The 21,038-nt window shown below is 33.2% G+C and overlaps 1 protein-coding gene across 1 annotated transcript; it reads left to right on the forward strand.

Annotated features, from left to right (window-relative positions):
• The first annotated feature begins 8,742 nt into the window (after positions 1–8,742).
• Nipped-B (Nipped-B cohesin loading factor) lies at positions 8,743–21,033 on the forward strand. The gene is made up of 18 exons (XM_081994782.1): positions 8,743–9,515; positions 9,577–9,745; positions 11,395–11,507; positions 11,607–12,128; positions 12,454–13,086; positions 13,141–13,328; positions 13,380–13,826; positions 13,885–14,118; positions 14,735–16,165; positions 16,217–16,663; positions 16,790–16,996; positions 17,051–17,315; positions 17,365–17,867; positions 17,926–18,072; positions 18,133–18,353; positions 18,413–18,587; positions 18,642–18,797; positions 19,765–21,033. Exons 1-18 carry the CDS (start codon positions 9,413–9,415, stop codon positions 19,957–19,959), a joined length of 6,156 nt encoding a protein of 2,051 aa, XP_081850908.1. The 5' UTR covers positions 8,743–9,412; the 3' UTR covers positions 19,960–21,033.
• Positions 21,034–21,038: the final 5 nt, after the last annotated feature.

Consider the following 21,038-nt stretch of genomic DNA (forward strand, 5'->3'; position numbering starts at 1 on the left):
ACTAACTACCAAAAATCGTTTTTATAAAAAGTCTTCTTGGTCACATTAGGAATTTAATACACTGTGACTAAGTGTTGTAGTAGGTTTTTTGAAATTGACTCCGATAAAGGTTATACATCCCGTATTTGCTTGTGGTAAAATTGGTTGAATGGGAAAAAACATTGTTATACAGGGTGTCAAGAAATAATGCAGGTGCTGATTAAGAAGAAAAAAGGAAAACATGGTTTAGGACTTTTGCTATAGGTTTTTAAGATGAATTTACCAAATTACAATATTGCTTTTAGCTCCAGCAACTTCGTGGTAAACAAATTGAAAAATTCTAGATAGTACGAAACATATTATTTAGGATTTAATTTACTAGACTGGCAAAGAACACTTTTTCCTTATAAAACTGTGCTTTTTGAATTGCGAATAAATTGACGATTTCATAACTTTACCTTAAATATTGTGATTCATTGGGATTCTAGGCTCCTTTGGGGTTTGATGATCTACGTTTTAAACCTGGTCATCGTTTCCGGACACCTTGTACACAAAAACACCTTATTTACTTGTTCTTCAGTTCTAAAAAAGCAAATATTTAAAAGCCGACCCTAAACATTGTTCTCAAATATTTTGAGAGTCTTCTTAAGTCAACACTTTTTCCACATTGAACTGATATTGTTTAAGAATCCCCTTTGACGTTAAATAATTAATTATCATCCAACATATATCCAGAGTAGTAGGGCCAAAACATTCTTAATACAAACTAAAATCTGAAAAATCTTGTTGCAACTATTTTTAATAAGTACGTCGGGCGCAGTATAAAAAAAAATATAAAATATATATTGTATAATATAGTGTATACGGAATATTTTCAGTTCGTTTTAGCCAAACGCAATAACTTCGCAAGAAATATATGCACAGTTTAAATAAAATTATCTCTTAAAAAGGACCATATCTTAATGTGATATGTCGCGGTAACTAAAAGTATTATAAACTATATAAAAAACTATACAGTCAAACTGAATTAATATTATTCCCGCATGCGTACGCAGGAAAGTTAGTTAAATATACACTGTAATATTAACGAAAGCATCAAATATTTTAAATGAATCTAATATAGTTAATAATAAATAAATGTTAAGCAGCATCGTTTTATGCAGAGTCAAGAATGTATGTGGCAAAAAGTAATAAGTTGTTACAATTTACTTTTAAATTATAACCTGAAAGAATTTAATTTTTGTACTATTGCAGCTTCTGTGAAGTTGCAAAATATTCAACAAGATAATATTAATTATTATATCAACACACATCATTCACCAAGAATCACACAACTTAGATCTTCACGTTAATTTTATTAGTTTTTTAAAACATTTAATTCAAATGTGTGTTCAAATCGGTGCAACTTATTCACGTTTTGCCTCATTAATAAAGGACTAACACTGTATACTATGTAACATTCGATACGTTCTAATATTTTCAATAAGACTGCGTTATTAGATAAAAGAGAATGAAATAATCGATCCAGTAAATCCAGGTCTGTCTAAAAATTGATTCGCCTCGGCGAAGTGTAACTAAGGGGTTGCGCACCCCATTTATAACGCACGCAGTGAACGGAATGTACGGGTCAATAAAATATGTAAATCGTGTACAATCTAAACTATAGAAGCGAGCTATCGAAAAACAATAATTAATTTCTTGAAATTTCGACTTACTTTTACACCGATCGTACAGATACTCCCCATTTTGCCTAAACAAATTTCGAAGCAATAGTTGTTGAGTTATTTTTTGTTCTGCAATAAATTACTAACGCACAAATTTCATTCTGTCACTAGAAGGTGCTGTTTATCAATATAATAATAATAATAGTAATATATTTAGTGAAGGGAGGATCGAAGGTGGAACTTTCAAAATGGCTGTGATGGGGCGATGTAGTTATTAAATTATACAAGTACATATAGGTAATCGTACTTCAAGTCGTGATAGTGAAGTTTTGTCGTTTGATCACTATAAAAATTTAGAGCGATTTGGGGTAGCTGTACGAAAGGAGGCAAAGTGAAAAAATAGTGCGATCCGAGTTCAGAGCACAAACTAGCGACGTAGGACTATAATAGTAGGTGAATATTGGTTACTCAGGCCTAAATCGAAACTCGTTTAGACTAATTCCAGTTACAGAACAACGACATATATCCATGATAAGTACATACTAATAAAATAATTTAAAAAATGTCAGTCGGCAAAGCTTATTTAAAAATTTAGCCTCTATTTGACTATAGCCTTTGCTAATCTAACTTTGCTTAATGTTTTTCATTATTACTGGTTAAATATTATTAATGATTTTGCGTCGTTATATTGCGACGCAGGTCCTACTGTATTTCTATTCTACCTAGAATTATTATCTTTGTGTGTTGTGTAGTTCTCTAGGATAAGTGTATTATAAAACATTATATATTCCTATATTGGTTAATTTATCTATGTGTAGCAGTTGTGTTGTGGGCAGGGGTTCCTGTACAGACCTTCATTGGTAAATGGGGTCCCCCGCCCTGGCCGGTTCTGTTCAAAACAGGACCGACCTGGCTCCTGGCTAGTTCGGGAGTTATAGCTCAAAACATTGTTGTGACAAAAAGCATTCCATTTTAAAAAGAAACCACTAATTGATATTTACATAAATTATTATATACTCATGCCTATATTCTATCTGTTTTGATAAAATTGTGGTTATTATTATAAATAATACGAATGCAAAGTTATAATATGTACAGAAGTTTTATTATTAGGTAATACAGTACCTCATAACTGTAATTCATGCAATAACTTATTATAAGAAAGTTCTAATTTCAATCTTCTTATAATTTTAGTAGTTTTAAGAAGTGAGGTATTATTCGTTTTCTTGTTTCTTTTTCACTAAAATGGTTTACTACCTTTACTCTTTTACACCCCTCTCCCTTAAACTCTTTCAATGACGCTTGTACACATAACATCATTATTACCTTATATATACCTAATATATTTGCAAACAACATAAACTCTTCTCTAATATTATACAGTATATTATTATGTATATTCGTAATTTTCTCACTGTTTCAATTTTCCTACGTATTCGATATGTGTTCAATGTTGTTAGATGTCATGTTTAAACTAACTAATACCCTTTTGTGCATAATATTACAATATTTCTAAACACGTTAATCAATCGGTGTTAGTATTAATTAATAAGCCAAACGGTTTGCAGTTAAGGTAGGCTAGTATTATGCCTCCGGCATAAGAATGGTGTGATAAGTTTGCTTGCTAGAAGCGCACATACGTGTCTTAGCAAAAATCTAGACTTAAGTATTTCACATACCCCCTCTATGCTAATTTATCACTGGTCGTTTAAGCTGAGTTTGGTTTTTGACAGATACCAGGTAGTGTCACGTGATGTTTGTCAAATTCCAGACTGCTCTATCTAGTGGACAATAATTACATCACAAAAATGTTAAACCTAGGATTATGGTGGTAGTAAGTTTGGTTAAATTGTGTATATTAAATATACAGGGTATCATGTTGTACTTCATATAAAAGACTTTCGCTTAAGTATGATTTTTAATTAGGCAACATACAATACACCGAGTCTATTCTTGGTTTTTATACTTAATATTTATAAACTGAATGTTTCAATCGAACTGGGTTTCTGTACATATGAAGTACACACATAATTTTGTTCTGTAAATGATCAGGTGACATTTCAAAACCCTGTATATAACAGCATGTGTTTTGGTTTTCTAACAAAAATAGTCAATAATGTTATCAATGACAACTAATAAACTGGATATTTAACCAAAACATTTTTCACAATAAACTTACTTAAAAGAACAAAAATTTAAAAGTTTCATAGTAGTGTAGTTTACACCAGAAAGTAATATCTTTATTGATTATTGAAGGCTGGTACACTCTCTATACCAAATGTTCACTCTAAATAATTTTGTTCTTAAGTTGTAACTAATTTTGACCAGTTACATAACTCAGAACAATGTACTCCTAAAAGCAATAAGTAATCAGTAAGACACTATCAGTAAACACCTGAAGAAGACTAAATGCAAGTGAAAGCCTTGGGAAAGTTGTAAATTTGGTTGGGTTTTCTGTCCTACATTGTAAGCTTCTTATTCACTTTCCTTTTTGACTGTTTAAAACTGCATATGTCACATTCTTCGTTCTTCCTGCTTCTTCAACATCAAGCTTTGTAGAAGTCTTAATTGGCCAGATTTCAGACCATCCAACCTTTGTTTACAACTTTCATCCACGTTATTATTATAAGCCTTTGTAATTGCTACCTCCATCTGGATAAGATTGCATATCAATGAGATCCACCTGACAGCAGTGTTCATCTTAAAAACCTCCTAATTTTATTCTTTTAAATTCGATGTAATTTGTTCCCTACAATGCAATGAATCGTTATTTCAAATATGCACGCGCCAGCGCACTACCGTTAATTGCCAAACTAACGTACTCATGAAGTTATTGTACTAATCAACTTAATAATAATCCTAGCTTTAACTGTTACTATAAAACATAATGTTTGAACAGCACTTGGAGGGGGTATCCAGTTTAAGCTAGTTTAATAAACAGGTGAAAGGGGAGGGGTGTTACAGTGAAAAAGAAACAACATGGTGTAAGCTGGGTGTTTATGAATTCTATTTTTAAAACGCAATTGCACGTAGATTTTGGCAAGCAAATGAGTTTGCGTTTTGAAAACTGCATTTTCATGAGCACTGGGCGACAAAGAGAAATCTGGACGCTCTACAAAGTAGAGGTCGGAATTTCCCGTATAGTTTCCCTTCTAAAACCGCTAAAAGTACATCAATTTTAAAATTGGCAAATCAAGCGTACAGAACGCTCGTCCTGCTAAAATTAAGCGGATTTAACAAGGGAGTGAATGACATATCAACCTAAACGCCGATTTTCGACTCTTAGGGTTCCGCACCCGATAGTCCTCATATGTGTCTCCTGTACATGCATATGACGATCTCGATCGGTAATTCAATCAGTATTTTCCATATAAATATTTATGCATTTATCTAACCATCCCATGTAAAGATAAAAAAACTAATAAAACAAGTAAAAAAGCAATACGAGAACGAACAATTATAGTATTTCAATCAGCATATTTATATAAGTGTGGCAATGATGGATTACTGATCTCTTCTAGTGTCAAACTTTCATAAAATAAATAATCATTGTTAAAAATTCCCTAAACTTCTTTAAACATTGTTAAGAGTACGCATTAAACAAACTATGTATACTAGAAAATTTTTATTTAAGCTGAAGTGAGTGCGGAAGTTCTATTATTCACTTCTAAAAAAATTCAAAAGCTTTAAAACCTGATGATGGTACCTACTCATCGAAAACAAATTTTCAATCTATAATAGTATAATATAATACGTACATCACTAAAAAGTGTTTTATAAAATCGTACAAAAATTTGTACGCAATTTTTAAGGACCAGAAACTTATAGGTAAATTTTAGCCACGAAATTAAATCGTTCTATTTTTGTTTAATTGGCCCTAAAATAATTTAATTTTTATTTATCTCATTATAAAAATTTTCAGTCAGGGCTATTCGACTGCGATCTCAGAGGGTCCAGACCGGTGAAATAAAACTAAACCCCGCTATTGGAACTGAACTGATTCACTCATTCTTTATCCGGAAAATACTTTGTTAACTCTACTTACTTATTAATTATAACTTAATCATATAATTAAATTATTTAATGTGTTAGTAACTGACGAGCTACACTATATTCGACCACTCTTTTTAAACCCATATAATATGTGTCGAATGTATTACCAACCAACTGGCGTTATTCTACTTAAACTTTAAAGGATAAGTATAATAACCACACTAGGGTTGTAAATTAATCTGATAATATATGCGTACCTTAATTTACTACTTACTTAATTACATTCAGTTAGTATTACTTATATATGTTATGTTAGCGTTTATGTATTCCTGTTCGTTGTCCTTAATGTCTTTTCTTGCTTATTGTCCAGTGTTTACACTAAGCTGCATTTGTGTGTATTTATTGTCATTAAATGGTTACTTATTGTATCAAGTACACCTATTTATTATTGTATCAAACATTTATAGTATTAGTTGCGTCGATTAGTGTAGTGGAAGAAAAGAGTGGGCTTTTGGACAAAAAAAATACCGAAAAACCACGAAGTGCAATGTTAAGGATTCGTTCAAATTAGGTTGATTTTTATTTGGTATTGATGAGCTGAATATTGTTCGGTTTCGGAATGTAAAACTCGGTCCCGCATTTTTAATACGGATTTCAGTACTAAGAAGGTCGATTACATCTAGAAGGACTGTGAAAAATGAAGACTAGTTGGGTTGGTTTGGAGTCATGTATCGCAATTTCTCTTTTTAAAGTTGTTTCCAAACCAACAATTGTTGAAATGAATTTCCATCTGGAGGGAGGTTTAGCTAGTGCTATGTCATGCAATATTTGTACTTTTCCATATGGACAACTGGATACAATAAAGCATGAAGCTAAACCATGAAGTTATATATATTTATTACTACCCCCATAACCCAAAAAATGTCAAACCTGACAAAAGTGTTAAATAAGTGAAACTCTTTCCTAATTACTAGCATTTCAGACAGACACATGCATAATGCCATTTTTTCTATTTTCGAAGTTAATTTATTTTTCAATTTGAAAATATGCAAAATTAATTAACGTTTATCAATTCGTGACAAATCCATGACAATGCCCCACTTCGTAGGAATGAACTGTCATTATAATGAAGTTTGAATTTAGGACAGTTGACAGAAAATATCTAACCTCACTTCAGTTTAACTACCTGACTACAAAATCCCCGGTTTTGAATATTTGAATTACAGTACATTCCTTAATAGTTTCCGATATTATTTTATATCGTTATCATAACGCACTTAATTGACGAATTAAATAAGTATTAGAAGAATAAATTATTGGCAGAAGTAAGTATCCTGCAACAGGTGAGTGTCTAAACTTTATTAACATTTTGCTAAAGTGCAAATGAAACTGTTTTCAATATATTTATTTAGATATTATAAATAACTGAATTTAACTTTAAATTAAACGTTTACAAAGTTCTGAGCAACTTAAACACAAACTCTGTTATTCCTTTAACACCAAATAGACAAAAATTTGATAGTTATCACATTAATTGCAATGTAATGTCTCGTGACATCAAAACTGCCAATAGTCATTTAGGTAGTTATGCCCACATATTAAATTTTTAGTGGCGTTTATTTAGAGATGCAACTCCGTCAACACACTTATTTCGAAAAGTATAGGAAGACGAAGCAATCAGGAACTTCAAATACTAAGGCCGGGTTTACCCAACTTCTTTATTCTTAATTCTTTATTGTTAATTCTTATTTCTTAATCCTTATAGAGTTAAAACCCTGTTAGTTTAATGGTGCTGTTTACACATGTTCTTAATCCTTAATTCGTAATTTTAGTTGGCCGGACCCCAAATCAAATCAAATTCTGTACTAGTCATAATTTTTAAAAATTAAAGAATCTGCATAAACGACTTTTTAATAAAGAATTAACGATTAAGAAATACGAAATAAGTATTAACAATGAAGAATTAGCTTTTAAGAATTAAGAAGTTGGGTAAACTCGGCCAAATTATAATTAACTCTTCTCGCGCCCTCTATCAAGTCTCAAGAGAATTGCTTTTTCATGTCAAGCATTGATTAGTTCCGTTTTGTAACGTTAGGTGTGCACTATTGCCGATTTGCCCTAGGCGACGCAAAACTAAAGAACAAATAAGCTTCTGTAGTTTCTCTTACCAAAATTTGTTAGAACTCGTAAGAAATTTAAAAACGTCAGCCAGTGCATCTGATACTACTTGACAACGTTGCATATCCGGATGCATGGTAATGAAGAGTTTTCGCACAGTACTGCTTTACGGTCGATCCAAGTTAGGGACCTAGGGCGTAGGTGATCCGCATTCTCCAGCGTTTCGAGGTCAGTGGCATCGATGAGACATATATTTATCATCCTCCCAGTATCTTTGTACCCATTTTGTAAATACAGCTTTAAAAAACTTTTATTGGTTTATATGATCGAAAATAATCTCATAGTTTAAAAGCCTTATTTTCGCAATTTCCCACTTTGTAACGTTTTTATAATATAATAAAGTGGAGATTAGACGATTAGAGCACTAGAACACTTAGAATACCGAACTAGTGCAATGAATGCTAGTGCTGCTAGTGTACCTTTATTTACAGAATTCTTGAATCGTTTGATTCCAACTTCTGGTATTCGCCACTAGATGGCAATAGTAGCACCACATTGAATGTATTATTTTAAAGCTTTGAACAGTTGTTCCAATTTCTTAATTTGCTGTTTCTGATAGAAATCCTGCTGATATTTAAATATATATATACATATATACCAGAAATTAAACATCAATTTATAATAATAGTTTTCACTGAAATGTCTTTTCAACCGCTGTCAAATTTACGTAGCAAACATAAGCAGAATTTAACATGCAAGTTGCAAGCCTTATAATTATTAGTTATTAATTGTTTTTATATACATCTATGCTTATAGTTTACCGAGTAATAAATCCAAATCGTTTAAACTTAAGCAAAATAAATTAGCGTAAGTTAAGTTAAAAGCGCTAATCTCGTGTCAGTTAAGCGTTCTTAAAAACACGTAAACGTTGCTTGAGTCACAAATAAAAGAAAAACAAATCGACGAACTCGCCATCTGTAGGAAAAATTGATAAATAGTACCGATTGAGAAATATTTCTGGCAAGCAGGGGCTCATATCCCCGAATTTTTGTCTCTTTATCACGTCGTTTTATTGAAAACAATATTTATATATGTATAAACTGAATTATCGTGATCTCATCAAACTATTCCAAGTGCAAAAACTGAAATGTGTTACCGTGAGTCGCTTTGTGGTCAGTGAAATGAATAAAAGTGATGGCGTCAGTAACGGGGCTTAGTAGCAAACAAAACAATCAAATAACGAACTGACCGCGACATTGTAAATAAGTGAAATCTAGTGAAAAATATTCTAGAGAAGTAATTGATTGGTGTTAGAAAAGGAATTGACCAGAAAACAGGTTTATTTGCTGTAAATGTGTTGTAGATATTTGGTCCCTTTATTTATGTCAAATGTCAGCTAACATGGGGTTGACATTTGTGTCATTTGGTAGTGTTTTCCTACAAAAAAGTGGAATAAATCTACAGTCTACACAAGTCCTGAACATTGTAACTGTAACAGCTCAGTTACAGTAAAATTATTGTTAAAATTAACTGATATGGACTACTACACTAAGGATAAGCCCCTCACCAAACTTACTTTTGTGACATAAATAGTGCCCAAGCCAATTTGACTATACTGAAGATGATTTGTATATAGATGTTATTGTAATACAGTGGAGATGGACCCTAATGTTTCTCATGTACCCATCACCACATTAGCAGGTGTTGCTAGTCTAACTGACTGTAAAGCTGCCTTACCAGCAGAGTACAGTATATTAAAAGGTACTTTTAATTGATAAAACTCCTAAAACATTCTGAAGCATGTCTTTCCACAATATTTTAGTTCTACCAGAATTGCCATTACCTACTCCATCATCACAAACTATAAGTAATAAGTCACTGCTGTTTCATCCAAGGGTTGCAGAAGAGGCTCAAAATTTATTAGGTCAGAAGAATGAAGTGCTAATACCTCAGTTAGTTGCATCTTTAGAAAAGACTTCAGCTGATCACATGTAAGTATGTTCAGTGTTTGTTTATTTTTTGTTTTGGAAACATGTTGTAGTTCAGTATTCTACTGTATTAAAAGGATTTTTTTATTAGTTCCTGTAGTAGTTGTTGTATACATTGGGTATTTAGACTTTGTAATAAAAGTAGTTTTAAATTATTTGTTACTGAAGTTTCTATAATATGGCAGTACACTATAAAACTATATTGATAAGAAAAACCTCAATAAAATCATTTACAGGATTTAAATAAAAAAACTACTATTTTATTAAGACCTGCTGACATAAATATGTGCTATAAACTGTGTAAATATTGTATATGCAGTGTAATTTACAAATCAACTGCTTGGGGATTGTATTAAGTACAATTTCACACTAGTTGACATTTACTGTAAAATAGTGTCAGTCAGCTCAATACAATATTGTTTGAGTGATGTGCAATTTTCATTAATACAGTATATTACAATAATCTGAGTTAATTGACTTAATTAAGTTAGCTTGACATGCTAAATTTATGTGTTCTAGTGACTAGATAATCATAGTAACTAAATCATCTGGTAATTATAGTTGTTCACTAAGCAAAGCTTATTCTGTAAGAGTACCTACTGTTTTCTAGTATAGGAAGATTTCCATGCCAGCCATGATTTGCTCTGGTAAACCCGATTTTAATTGAAAATTGATCTGGACATCATAATAGCTTATTTAGGAGTAAAATCTGTTATTGTCCTTTTCATTTCTTGTTTGCCTCTTAAAAGCAAGTAATTTCAGACTAAAAAACAATTTTACTCTAGTATCACTGAGTAAAGAAATCTGTTAACAAACACACACACTTATAGCTCAATTTATTAGTTATACTGGCATGCTTTGGAATTTATGTTTATTTTACCGTCATTTCAATAAGAAGTAAACAAAATATTAAGCACAGGATTTTTTTCAGAAACCTGGGATAATCTTATACACACTTCATTTTCACTAACAGAGTCTTTATAATAAAAAAGTAAAAGAATTTGTTTGACAGGTCATGTGACATTATATTCTGTGTCAATTTACGGTCACGTGATAACTGTCAAATTTTGGTCTTATTGCTAATGGAATGATGCTCAGAGCGGGGTATAACTGGTCTTATGACAACAGTTGTTATTTGAAATAAAGTGAGTTTGTCATAAACTTGACCTCATGGAGTGCGCTCAATAAGAGGCTATAACCTAATATAGCTATGGCCTCATTGGCTTTAACAGAGCGAATTTGATTTTAGGTAATTTGACAGTGTCAAATTACGTTGTCGTGACGTCAAAACTGCTCTGCACACTCTATAGAGAGTCTAAACGAATGGAGCCTATGTTATATCAAAGTTGACATTTGACAAGTGCTTTTTTGTAATTTTATCATTGTACTAGATTACATGAAACCAGTATTATTTTTGCGTGTTTGTTAGGTAAGTTAATTTTACTACAAGAAGAAAAAAATATTTGGTTTGACTGATATCAATAACGTTATAGCGCCAAATAAGCATAGCGTCAGCTTATACTAGCAAATACAATAACGTTATAGCGTCAATAGCCTTATTGAGACCTAATTTGTTTGACAGTTTGTTTTCAATTATTACCATAACCCCAAAAACAAACAAAATCCATACAGTATTGTTTTTCTGGTTTTAGAGAAGTGAAAGATAATTACGCGGGGACCGAAAGCAGATTAGACCAACAGGATGGAATGCCAGATCTGTTAAAAGCCGTCCTGCAAGCAAATCCAGAAGTATTCAGTGGTAAAGGTAAGAGTTTTCATTTTTTTTGCTTTTAAACAATTGTAAGATTTAAGTTGTCAAATTTATTAGTACCGGTCCAATCACTATTGAATAATTTCCTTATAGCGTATCAGCAACGTCTTTTATTACAACGACAACAGTATTTGCGCCAACAACAGGCGTTACTGCAAGCACAGTCTGCACAACAAGCACAGTCTGCACAACCAGCACAGTCTTCACTACAGCAAGCACAGTCTTCACAACCAAGTGAAAAACCTACTCAACCAGAATCTCAGGCTGCCCCAGTGCAGCCAAAATTACCTGAGAATCAAAATCAAATTAAAACGACAAAAGAGCCCCCAGTAACAACCAGTCAAGAATCTTCAAACGTTAATAACGTTCCTACGTCAGTAATACAGCATGCAGAGCCAGTTAAAAGTAGCAATTCTGAGACGTCTAAGCCTAATAGCAGCAGTATACCAGATAATAAAGAGCCTACAGTTACTGCACTTGCAGAAGAAGCAAGCGCTTCAGAAGCTGTGGCGCCATGTCTTTCATCTCCTAATTCAGTTGGAACTTCGATTCCAAGTGGTTCCACTCACACAACTGCAAGTGAATTAAGACTGTTACGGAGACCCTCTACTAGAGGTAAAGTGACTATTCTGGAGGGACTTTTTGGTGCATGTTTTGCTTGGGCATTAGTACTTTTTTTATGTAATGTCAAAAGTATTCCTTTTACTTCAAGTGGTGTGCTAATAAGTTTTTTCTTTTATTAATAGAATACTTTAGGTTGACTAGTATATATAATACTGTGTTACTTTGCTCATTTTGCTATTTTTCTAGAAAGGTTTTTATGTAGTTGATTGACATTTGCAGGTGACTGGAGTAGTCAACAAATCTTGATGTAGTTTTTATGTTGGGTTCAATTTAATTACCAATTGTTTTCTCATAGTTAATGATCTGCGTATTTCAGGTCAGCTACCCTCAACCACAATCTCAGCTAAAGACTCTGCTTCTGCAGGGCAGTCAACTGAGATTGGTTCCAGTGAAAACATACTTGAAACATCGAAAAGTTTGACACTCACGCCAGAATCAACAAACATGGAAATCAAACAGCAGGTAGTGGTGCGGTTGGATAGAATTTCTGAAGAAAATCAAGCTTTGATGCAGAAAAGCCTATCTGAGTTCGTGCAAACTAAACCTGAGCTAGCTAAAGAATTGGGAATTGAACTGAATAAGAAAAACGCCAAAAATTACAAAGAAGAATCTGATTCCGAAGGAGAAGGTGGAAGATCGTCTAGACGGAAAAATAAGCGAAAATATAAGGAGAGCGATGACGAGTTTGAACCTGCTGAAGATCACGATCCAACTGACACTTTTAGCGCTTTAGTGGGCAAAAGACGTAAGGTAGTGGCTAAGGAAGAACCTGAACCAGAATCTTTTGTTTTAAGCAAACCGAAATTGCGAAGAGTTGAAAAGAAGTTTGTTCCTGTTCTTCAAAAATTATCTAGTGAAGAACTAATGGAAAGCAATACTTATGTTCGCTTTAATAAATCTGTTGAGCATGTTTTGAGGTCTGGAGAGGATATTGACTTCTCTGAAATTGGTATGTGTTTCCTGTTTGGGTTTTTATTTTGGTTTAAAAAATGTTCTAATTTAGGTCCTGATGATATGATTCAAGACGAATATTTACTGAGCCGTTCAGTTATGTCTGAGTTGTGTACTGAAGCAGCTAAATTAAAAGTATTAGGTGCAATGGAAATGATTCCAACTGATAAACTTACCAGGCTGCTTGGCATCCTTGAACTGAACATTCGAGGTGGTGATAGAATTTCCCCCATAACTGATGTAATATTTACTTAAATTTAGAATAACTAAATCTACAGCTGTCATTTACAGGAGGACAATGAAAGTATTCGGCAGTACTGGTTAGAGACCACCATGGAAAGAGTTATGGGAGCTGCTGATGCATGTTTGATATCCATGTATATCATGACGTCGCCAAACATGTCGAAGAAAGTTTATTTAGAAGAAACTATTGATCGGGTGGTGCTTTATATTAAGTACCATTTTTCAAACACAATTTTTCCAAGTTATGATTCAACCTACAAGTTGGATAACAAGAAGAAAGATGGTAGGCGAAAGAAGAACACTCCATCATCCGGCAAAGGCATAAGCGTTTTGTATACGAAAATGTCAGAACTAGTAAATCTTCTCTCAGAACTTATGAATGTACAAATTCTCACCGACACGTCAGTTCTACACGCTTCTTCAATGGGTATTAGTCCGTTCTTTGTAGAAAATGTTAGCGAACTACAATTAGCTTGCTTGAAATTAGTCAGGACGGTAAGTTTGTTTGTACCTTTTCTTGTAGATTTATTATAATATTTTGAAATTTTTGTAGATATTCACGAAATACGAAGCTCATCGCAGAATACTTTTGGACGATATTCTAGCCTCGATTGCCCGGCTTCCTAGTACGAAACGCAGTCTGCGAACATACAGGCTCAACTGTGAGGAACACATACAAATGCTTACTGCGCTTGTGTTACAACTTATTCAGTGCGTCGTTGCTTTGCCGGAAAAAGCTGTTAATAAAAAAGAAAAGGATAAGGGCGAAAAAGAAAAACATCAGAAGGTAAGTTGGTCATTAAATGTTAAAACCTCAAACCAAAGTATGTGTATGTCCTATTTTCTACACGTACAAGATACTTAATTAGAAATTTCAGTAAAACTCATATTGTCTATATTGTTCTCAGCTGAGTGATAAACCCTAAGTTTACTATAACCTTCCTTGTGTTAGAATACACTAAATTGATGTAATTCCAGGTACCTGTATTGTGAATTTGTAGGGTATAATCTGTCTCAAGTTCCCTTGCTTATATTACCATCATAATTATCAACTACCACAACATTGCTGGATCTTATCTTTTTGCTGCATTACCACAGTTTACTTAAATACACATTTTAACATTATAATTTCATTTTACAACCCTCCTTAGGTATTTTTTTCTGATACTTTTTTGATGCGCGTATATGCAGAACCGGGTTTAATATTTCAGGTATAATATTGCTTTTAGATGTTGCGTTTGTCTCAAGAATACGTTCTTATTGTGTATTTATGATTTATAAAATAATATTAACACAAGTAGACAGATTTTTAATACATTAGGCGGATTCTTTAGGCGTTTTGAATTATTAAATTAGTTCCTTTGTTTGGATAAATTTTACATTGTCTCCATGTTTTATTTTAGGTTGATGATGATGTGCTAATCTGCAGTAAAATCGACAAAGCAATTTTAACAGCTGGAACTTTTCTTAAAGTGTTCTTAAGCAAATGCGGCAATAAATCCGAAGAAATAGACTACAGACCGTTGTTTGAGAATTTTGTTCAAGATTTACTTTGTACCGTCAATAAGCCTGAATGGCCTGCAACAGAAATGTTGCTTGCTCTTTTAGGAAAAATGCTGGTCAACAATTTTACGAATAAAGGTACTGATATGACACTAAGAGTGGCCAGTTTGGATTACTTGGGAGTAGTAGCAGCCAGATTGAGAAGAGATAGCGTTTTATCGCGATGTAAACTGAATTCTATCGATCAAATGATTAAGGATATTAGACAGGAAGAGATGAAAGATAAAGATGAGAATCCTAAGAAGAATAAATCTGGGGAAATGACCAACGATGAACGTAGTCAATTTCTTCAAAGAATGTTGCTGGATTTTTTGGCTGTGAATTCCCAAAATGACGAATCTCTGAAGTATGCTCGGCATTTTTATATTGCTTTGTGGTATAAAGATTTAGTCAAAGAGAAATCGCAATTGATAAGTGGTGACAAATCAATCAATCATAGAACAAAAAAGCGAAACGGAAAAAAGAAGCAGGAAAGTGAGGATGATGATGATGATGATGAAGATGAAGAAGAGGAACCTCCAGACACAGAGAAGCTACATGCAGAACGACTTCGTATTATTGAGGATAAAAAGAAAGCCCTTCTAAAGAAAATCAAACCTTTTCAAGAGTCTATTTCATCTGCATCAGGGAATAGAGTGCAAGTATTTCAGACATACATTGACTACAGCAGTGCAGAACTTATCACACAGTTTTTGGCGTCTAAAAGATATTTTTCACAAAGCTTTGACCAGTACTTGAAAGCTATTTTGATTGTCCTAAAGGAACCTTCTATCGCTATCAGAACTAAAGCTATGAAATGTCTTACTATGATTGTGGAGGCTGATCCTTCTGTGCTGGGACGGCACGATATGCAAATGGGAGTGAACCAGTCCATTTTAGATCAGTCTACTTCAGTGAGAGAAGCTGCCGTCGATCTCATTGGGAAGTTTGTTTTGCGACGTCCAGAACTGATTCACAAATATTACGAGATACTTTCACCTCGAATATTGGATACCGGAGTAAGCGTTAGAAAGCGCGTTATCAAGATTTTGAAAGACATTTGTGTGGAGTGTCCACAGTTTCCAAAAATTCCAGAAATTTGTGTTAAAATGATTAGAAGAATCAACGACGAGGAAGGGATAAGGCGGTTAGTTATGGAAGTTTTCCAGAATATGTGGTTCACCCCTACAAAGGATGATGAATCTTTATTGAGGAAGGTAATACATATTACTGATGTAGTTGCCTCTTCGAAAGATATTGGTTTGGAGTGGTTTGAGCAGCTTCTTGTCAGCGTAAGTACTTCACTATTCTTTGATTTAGTTTTTTTATTTATGATATTGCAGTTGTACAAACCTAAAGAAGACAAAGACGACTCAACAAAAATTAATACCGAACCTCCAAAAGCCTTGCTGACAGCTTGCAGGCAAATAGTAGACTGTCTAATCGAAAACATTCTTCGTTTGGAAGAAAATAGCGCACATAGTGGTGCTTCAGAAAGATTGCTAGCATGCGTTACAACTCTGCAATCTTTCGCTAAAATCCGGCCACAGCTTTTGATCAAACATGCCAGTACTTTACAGCCGTATCTAGGGCTAAAATGTCACACTGAAGGGGATGTGAAAATTATCAGTTGTGTAGCCAGAATGCTCGAATTGGTTGTGCCATTAATGGAGCATCCAAGCGACTTATTTTTGGCTCAACTCGAAGAGGATGCGATGAAGCTGATTTTGCAATATAACAGGCCGATTATTAGCAGTTGCTTCAGTTTTTTAGGTTCTATTATCAATAGGGTAAGTCAGATACATAATTTATAAGAAAATACACATTTAAACTATAATTTGATTTTATATGAACTAGTAAATGAAAGAGTTGATTTATTTGACTGTATCTTACTATAATAATTATTGAATTTGCAGGTCACCCGTAACTTCCAACTAATCAGAGACTGTTTCAAAAGATTTAACCTCATGTTGAGGGAATTGAGGATGAACTTAGAATCCTTCAATATGAATTTTCAACCTAACAGCAGATCCAAGTTTCAGTTACGCAGAGCGCTTTATGTCGTCGGATTATTGCTCAGACATTTTGACTTTACTAACCCTGATGTACTTGGAGATTTAAGTGTATGTGTCCTTTACTCTTTATATATCAAATTTATAGCAGTTGGTTTTCAACAGCCTGACACAAAAGACCAAGTTTATATGAATATGATGTTCTTCATTCAACACAATGACGTTGATCTTCAAGTAAATACACTCAAGGCACTCGGCAATATTTGCATTAGACATAACGAGTTTATGTTGGAACCTGAATTGAAAGAATTTTATCACCGACAATTAGTCATGGAAGATGCACCTTTGCAAATGAAAATTGATGTTTTAATGAACATTGAAAACTATCTTATTGAAGAGGAGAACCGCATGATTCAGCAAGACTTAGAATGTACGGGGTACTTAGTGTTTTTAAGCTGGTTCTAAGATTTTTATTGTAGGGTCAAAACGTGCCAAGCAAGAAAATCTCAAAGAAATGAACGACGTTTCTTCTGGAATGGCTAGTACAGTTATTCAGCAGTACTTACAAGAAGTAATGAAATGCTACTTGCATCCGAATTTGCAAGTCCGGCAACCTGCCTTGAAGGTTATACAGCTAGTGTGCAATCAAGGCTTGGTGCACCCAGCTACATTCATTCCCTATTTGATTTGCATGAGCACTGATCCTGAAAAGTCTATATCACACAGCGCTGATAAAACGTTGTCAGAGATAGAGAAGAAATATCCAGGATTTATCCATTCACAAGCCTCTTTAGGAATAGACTTATCACACAGACTGCAAAAAGTAATTCACAATGACGAAATAGTACGGGGTTACGTAATAAAAGAAAGCGGAGAATATCCGACAGCTTTAAATGGGTACTTGTACTCATTGCTCAGAAATTCCAGGCAACAACGACGAGCTCTCATTTTAAAAATTATGAAACATTTTGATGAACAAGCTGTAGGTGTTTCTTTGAGGTTTTGTTTGCTCTATTACTATTTATCGTATTTTCTTTTAGCGTTCTAGTTTGTCTTACATGTTGTATTTAGCCGATAACCTTGCGTATTTTCCTTATCAAGTGCAAGACGAAGCTCTCTTTTTAGTACATCACATTGAATTGTTGGTGTCAAACTCTGGAACAAATTTACTCCAATCATTCAGAGAGGTATTGCTTAAATTGTAGAATAAAATTGCCACAGTTTATTCACATTTATGTGTTATTTAGGGCTTAATGTCGGATGGCCAGAACAAAATTATAGACACTGAAAACGGTGAACTAAATAATGTAGTATCTGCGCTGGATGAAGATGACGATGAAGAAGCTTTGGCGGCCCGAGTGCCTGAGCACGCAGGTCACCTGCAAGCTTGTCTTACTGCAGCTCAAGGTTGTCTCCTGTTACTAATGCTAAAACAGCATATCAAAGATATTTTTGGGCTGAGCGATGGGTTAGTTGAAGTTTAATACACTTTAGGTCAATGCTAAATAAATAATTATTTGTTAACAGCAAAATACAAATGTATTCTCCGTCCGAAGCTGTCAAAGTGTACGAAAAAGCAATGAGTCGCCGATCAAACGCTCAGTTCAACCCTAAAAATACTCTACAGAAAATAAAGCAGTGTGCCCCTTGTGATTATCTGGATGAAAATGGTCGAAGAGATATCATTCGGCAGTATTTAGATGTGAGTGTTTGGTTGTCTGTTACAATGTGAAAAATTTAACTTATTTATTCATAGTTTAAGCAACTAATGTTGCAATTGGACCCTGATGATGGTGAAGAAGACGAAAATAGGGCTATGCCCAACTTTGCTGGAAATGTTCCAGGTTTGAATCCTGGTGCACCAGCGGCAGTACTAACGGAAGCCGACCAAATGATCCTACAAAATTATAAGGTATGTATGATGATTATAACAGTCAGTTTTTCCTCCTAAAATAAGGAATGTTTTCCAATATCACCCATCAAAAATAGACAGATTTTTAATGATTGTTTTATAATTTAAAGGCTAACAACATCTTAATGCCTTGGTTTATTTCACTGAAGGTAACTGTATAATATGGTAAATGGTTGGTAATAGTTTTCTGCGGCTATTTAATTTGACTGATCTATTTTCATTTAAGACCGATATTTTGCATAATAAGCCGTTTAAAAATGATTTCCAATTTGGTCCAATAATACAAAAATTCCATTCTCATCTAGTCTTATTAGCATACCTTTACAAGATTTGATCTCTCATTGTGTTTGTCATAAATGTAGTTATTTTGGTTTTTTAAGCGACATTTTTTGAGGAATATATTTATATTAGTTTTTTATTTAATTCAGCATAGGTCACTTTAAGCATCACTCTATCATACATATCATTGTTGCAATCAGTAATGCTTTCTTGACTTCTCTTTTGTAGTACGACATTTTGTCGTACTTAGTGATAGTAAATGTTTTTGGTTATACAAAATGATAAAATTAACAGTCTTTTTGGTAAAAATTTGATGTATTTTCTATGAGAGAAAGAAAGATGCTAAAAAATGACGTCATTTAAGAAAGGTAACATTCCAACTACAAACATCGGTCCAACATATTTTTAAAATAGGAATATACAGACTTTTGTTAAATTTATTTTGCAACGGTAAACGTACACAACATACAGACCGGTCTTTTGTTGGTAAAAAAAAACGTGTACAAACTTAATTATCAGGGAGGAGAAGCATTTCTTGTTATTATTTTAAACACTTAAACATTATTGGTAAGTTGGTAACACTTATAATAACTCCGTTATTATTCACTTTTGTTTGGTAGAATTTGGGCTTTTAAAATCATATTTATAACTGCAAAAATATACATAAACTAAAAAAATTATATTTTAGGATCATTCGCCTCCCAAGGTACCGAAAATGGTGATATCACACAGACGGTTTGAGAGTGAATCAAAACGAACACCGCGAAGCCATCGATCATCGGAAAAAGCGAAAAAAGTGAAACACAAAAAGAAACGTCGAAAAATCACTAGTGACAGTGAGAGCGATGAGAACGACTTTAGTGATCCGGACTTTTTGGTGTAAAAATGGAACTTACTGTATAATTGTTTGTAGTTGCAAGTGTGACACAGTCGACTTGTACCTAGTTCATAAAAACCACATTCGTTTCTCAAAGATTTCAGTATCAATTTGTTTTATGGTCGTCGGTTGTATATTTTTGTTAGGACTTATTTTCGGTTACTTTAATTAATGCAGTCAGGTTTTATTGTCATAGACAAAATTTTATACCTAGTTGATTATTTTGAAGCTGAAAATTTCTACTTAAAATACTGGTCTTGTATCCTAACTTAGGGTGCATGATAGCAAGCAGTCACTAGAATAGTACAAAAGATTATTACTTGGTTTATTTAATATATTTATATACTAGCGCTTGTAGCTTGAGCACTTACTCAACTTGGTATAATTTTTTGGTGGTAGAGTGATTTAAGTAATAGATATCTGGCTTAGTTTATAGAGCTTATGGGTTAACTTAATTTATGTATTTATGAGTACGTTTCTAATATTTCGATACATGTATATTTTTTTCTATGTTCACTCATGACTCAACTTTGATTAAGTGTTCATATTTTGTTTGCTGAGATAAACTTTGAATTGTCGTTTGTAAACTCCTTACATAAAGCATGAGTTAACATTCATTTAAAATGTTACTGTGATCCAAGAATTGACAGCCAGATATTCTATTTTTAACAAATTCATGCATTCAAATAATATATAGTTGTCATGGAATAAATTATTTTCAGTTTAGCATGCTAATATAAATATTAATTATGGTGTGTTTTATTTTGTATGGGTGTATATATCGTTCATTCAGATGTAATTTGCAAACTCTGTAAAATATTGTTTTTAATTGTCACTTGTCACCATTTGTAAGGTCGTTTTATTGTTGTAATTATAAATTTCAGTGTGAAGTTAGTGAATTCGTAATACCTGAGAACGACGTTTGTATTGACCAAATTTAAGATAATTTTGTAAATTAGCTCTTTACCTATAAATATATATATATTATATAAATATTGGTCAAACAAGCATTCGTTGTTTACAGTTTTCCATAAGGTTAAACTCCTAATTTGTATTTAAATAAATTTATATTTCGTAAAATACAC

The sequence above is a fragment of the Ips typographus genome, linkage group LG16 (assembly GCF_016097725.1).
Source record: "Ips typographus isolate SLU linkage group LG16, UJ_Ityp_2.0, whole genome shotgun sequence".
Taxonomy (NCBI): Eukaryota; Metazoa; Arthropoda; class Insecta; order Coleoptera; family Curculionidae; genus Ips; species Ips typographus.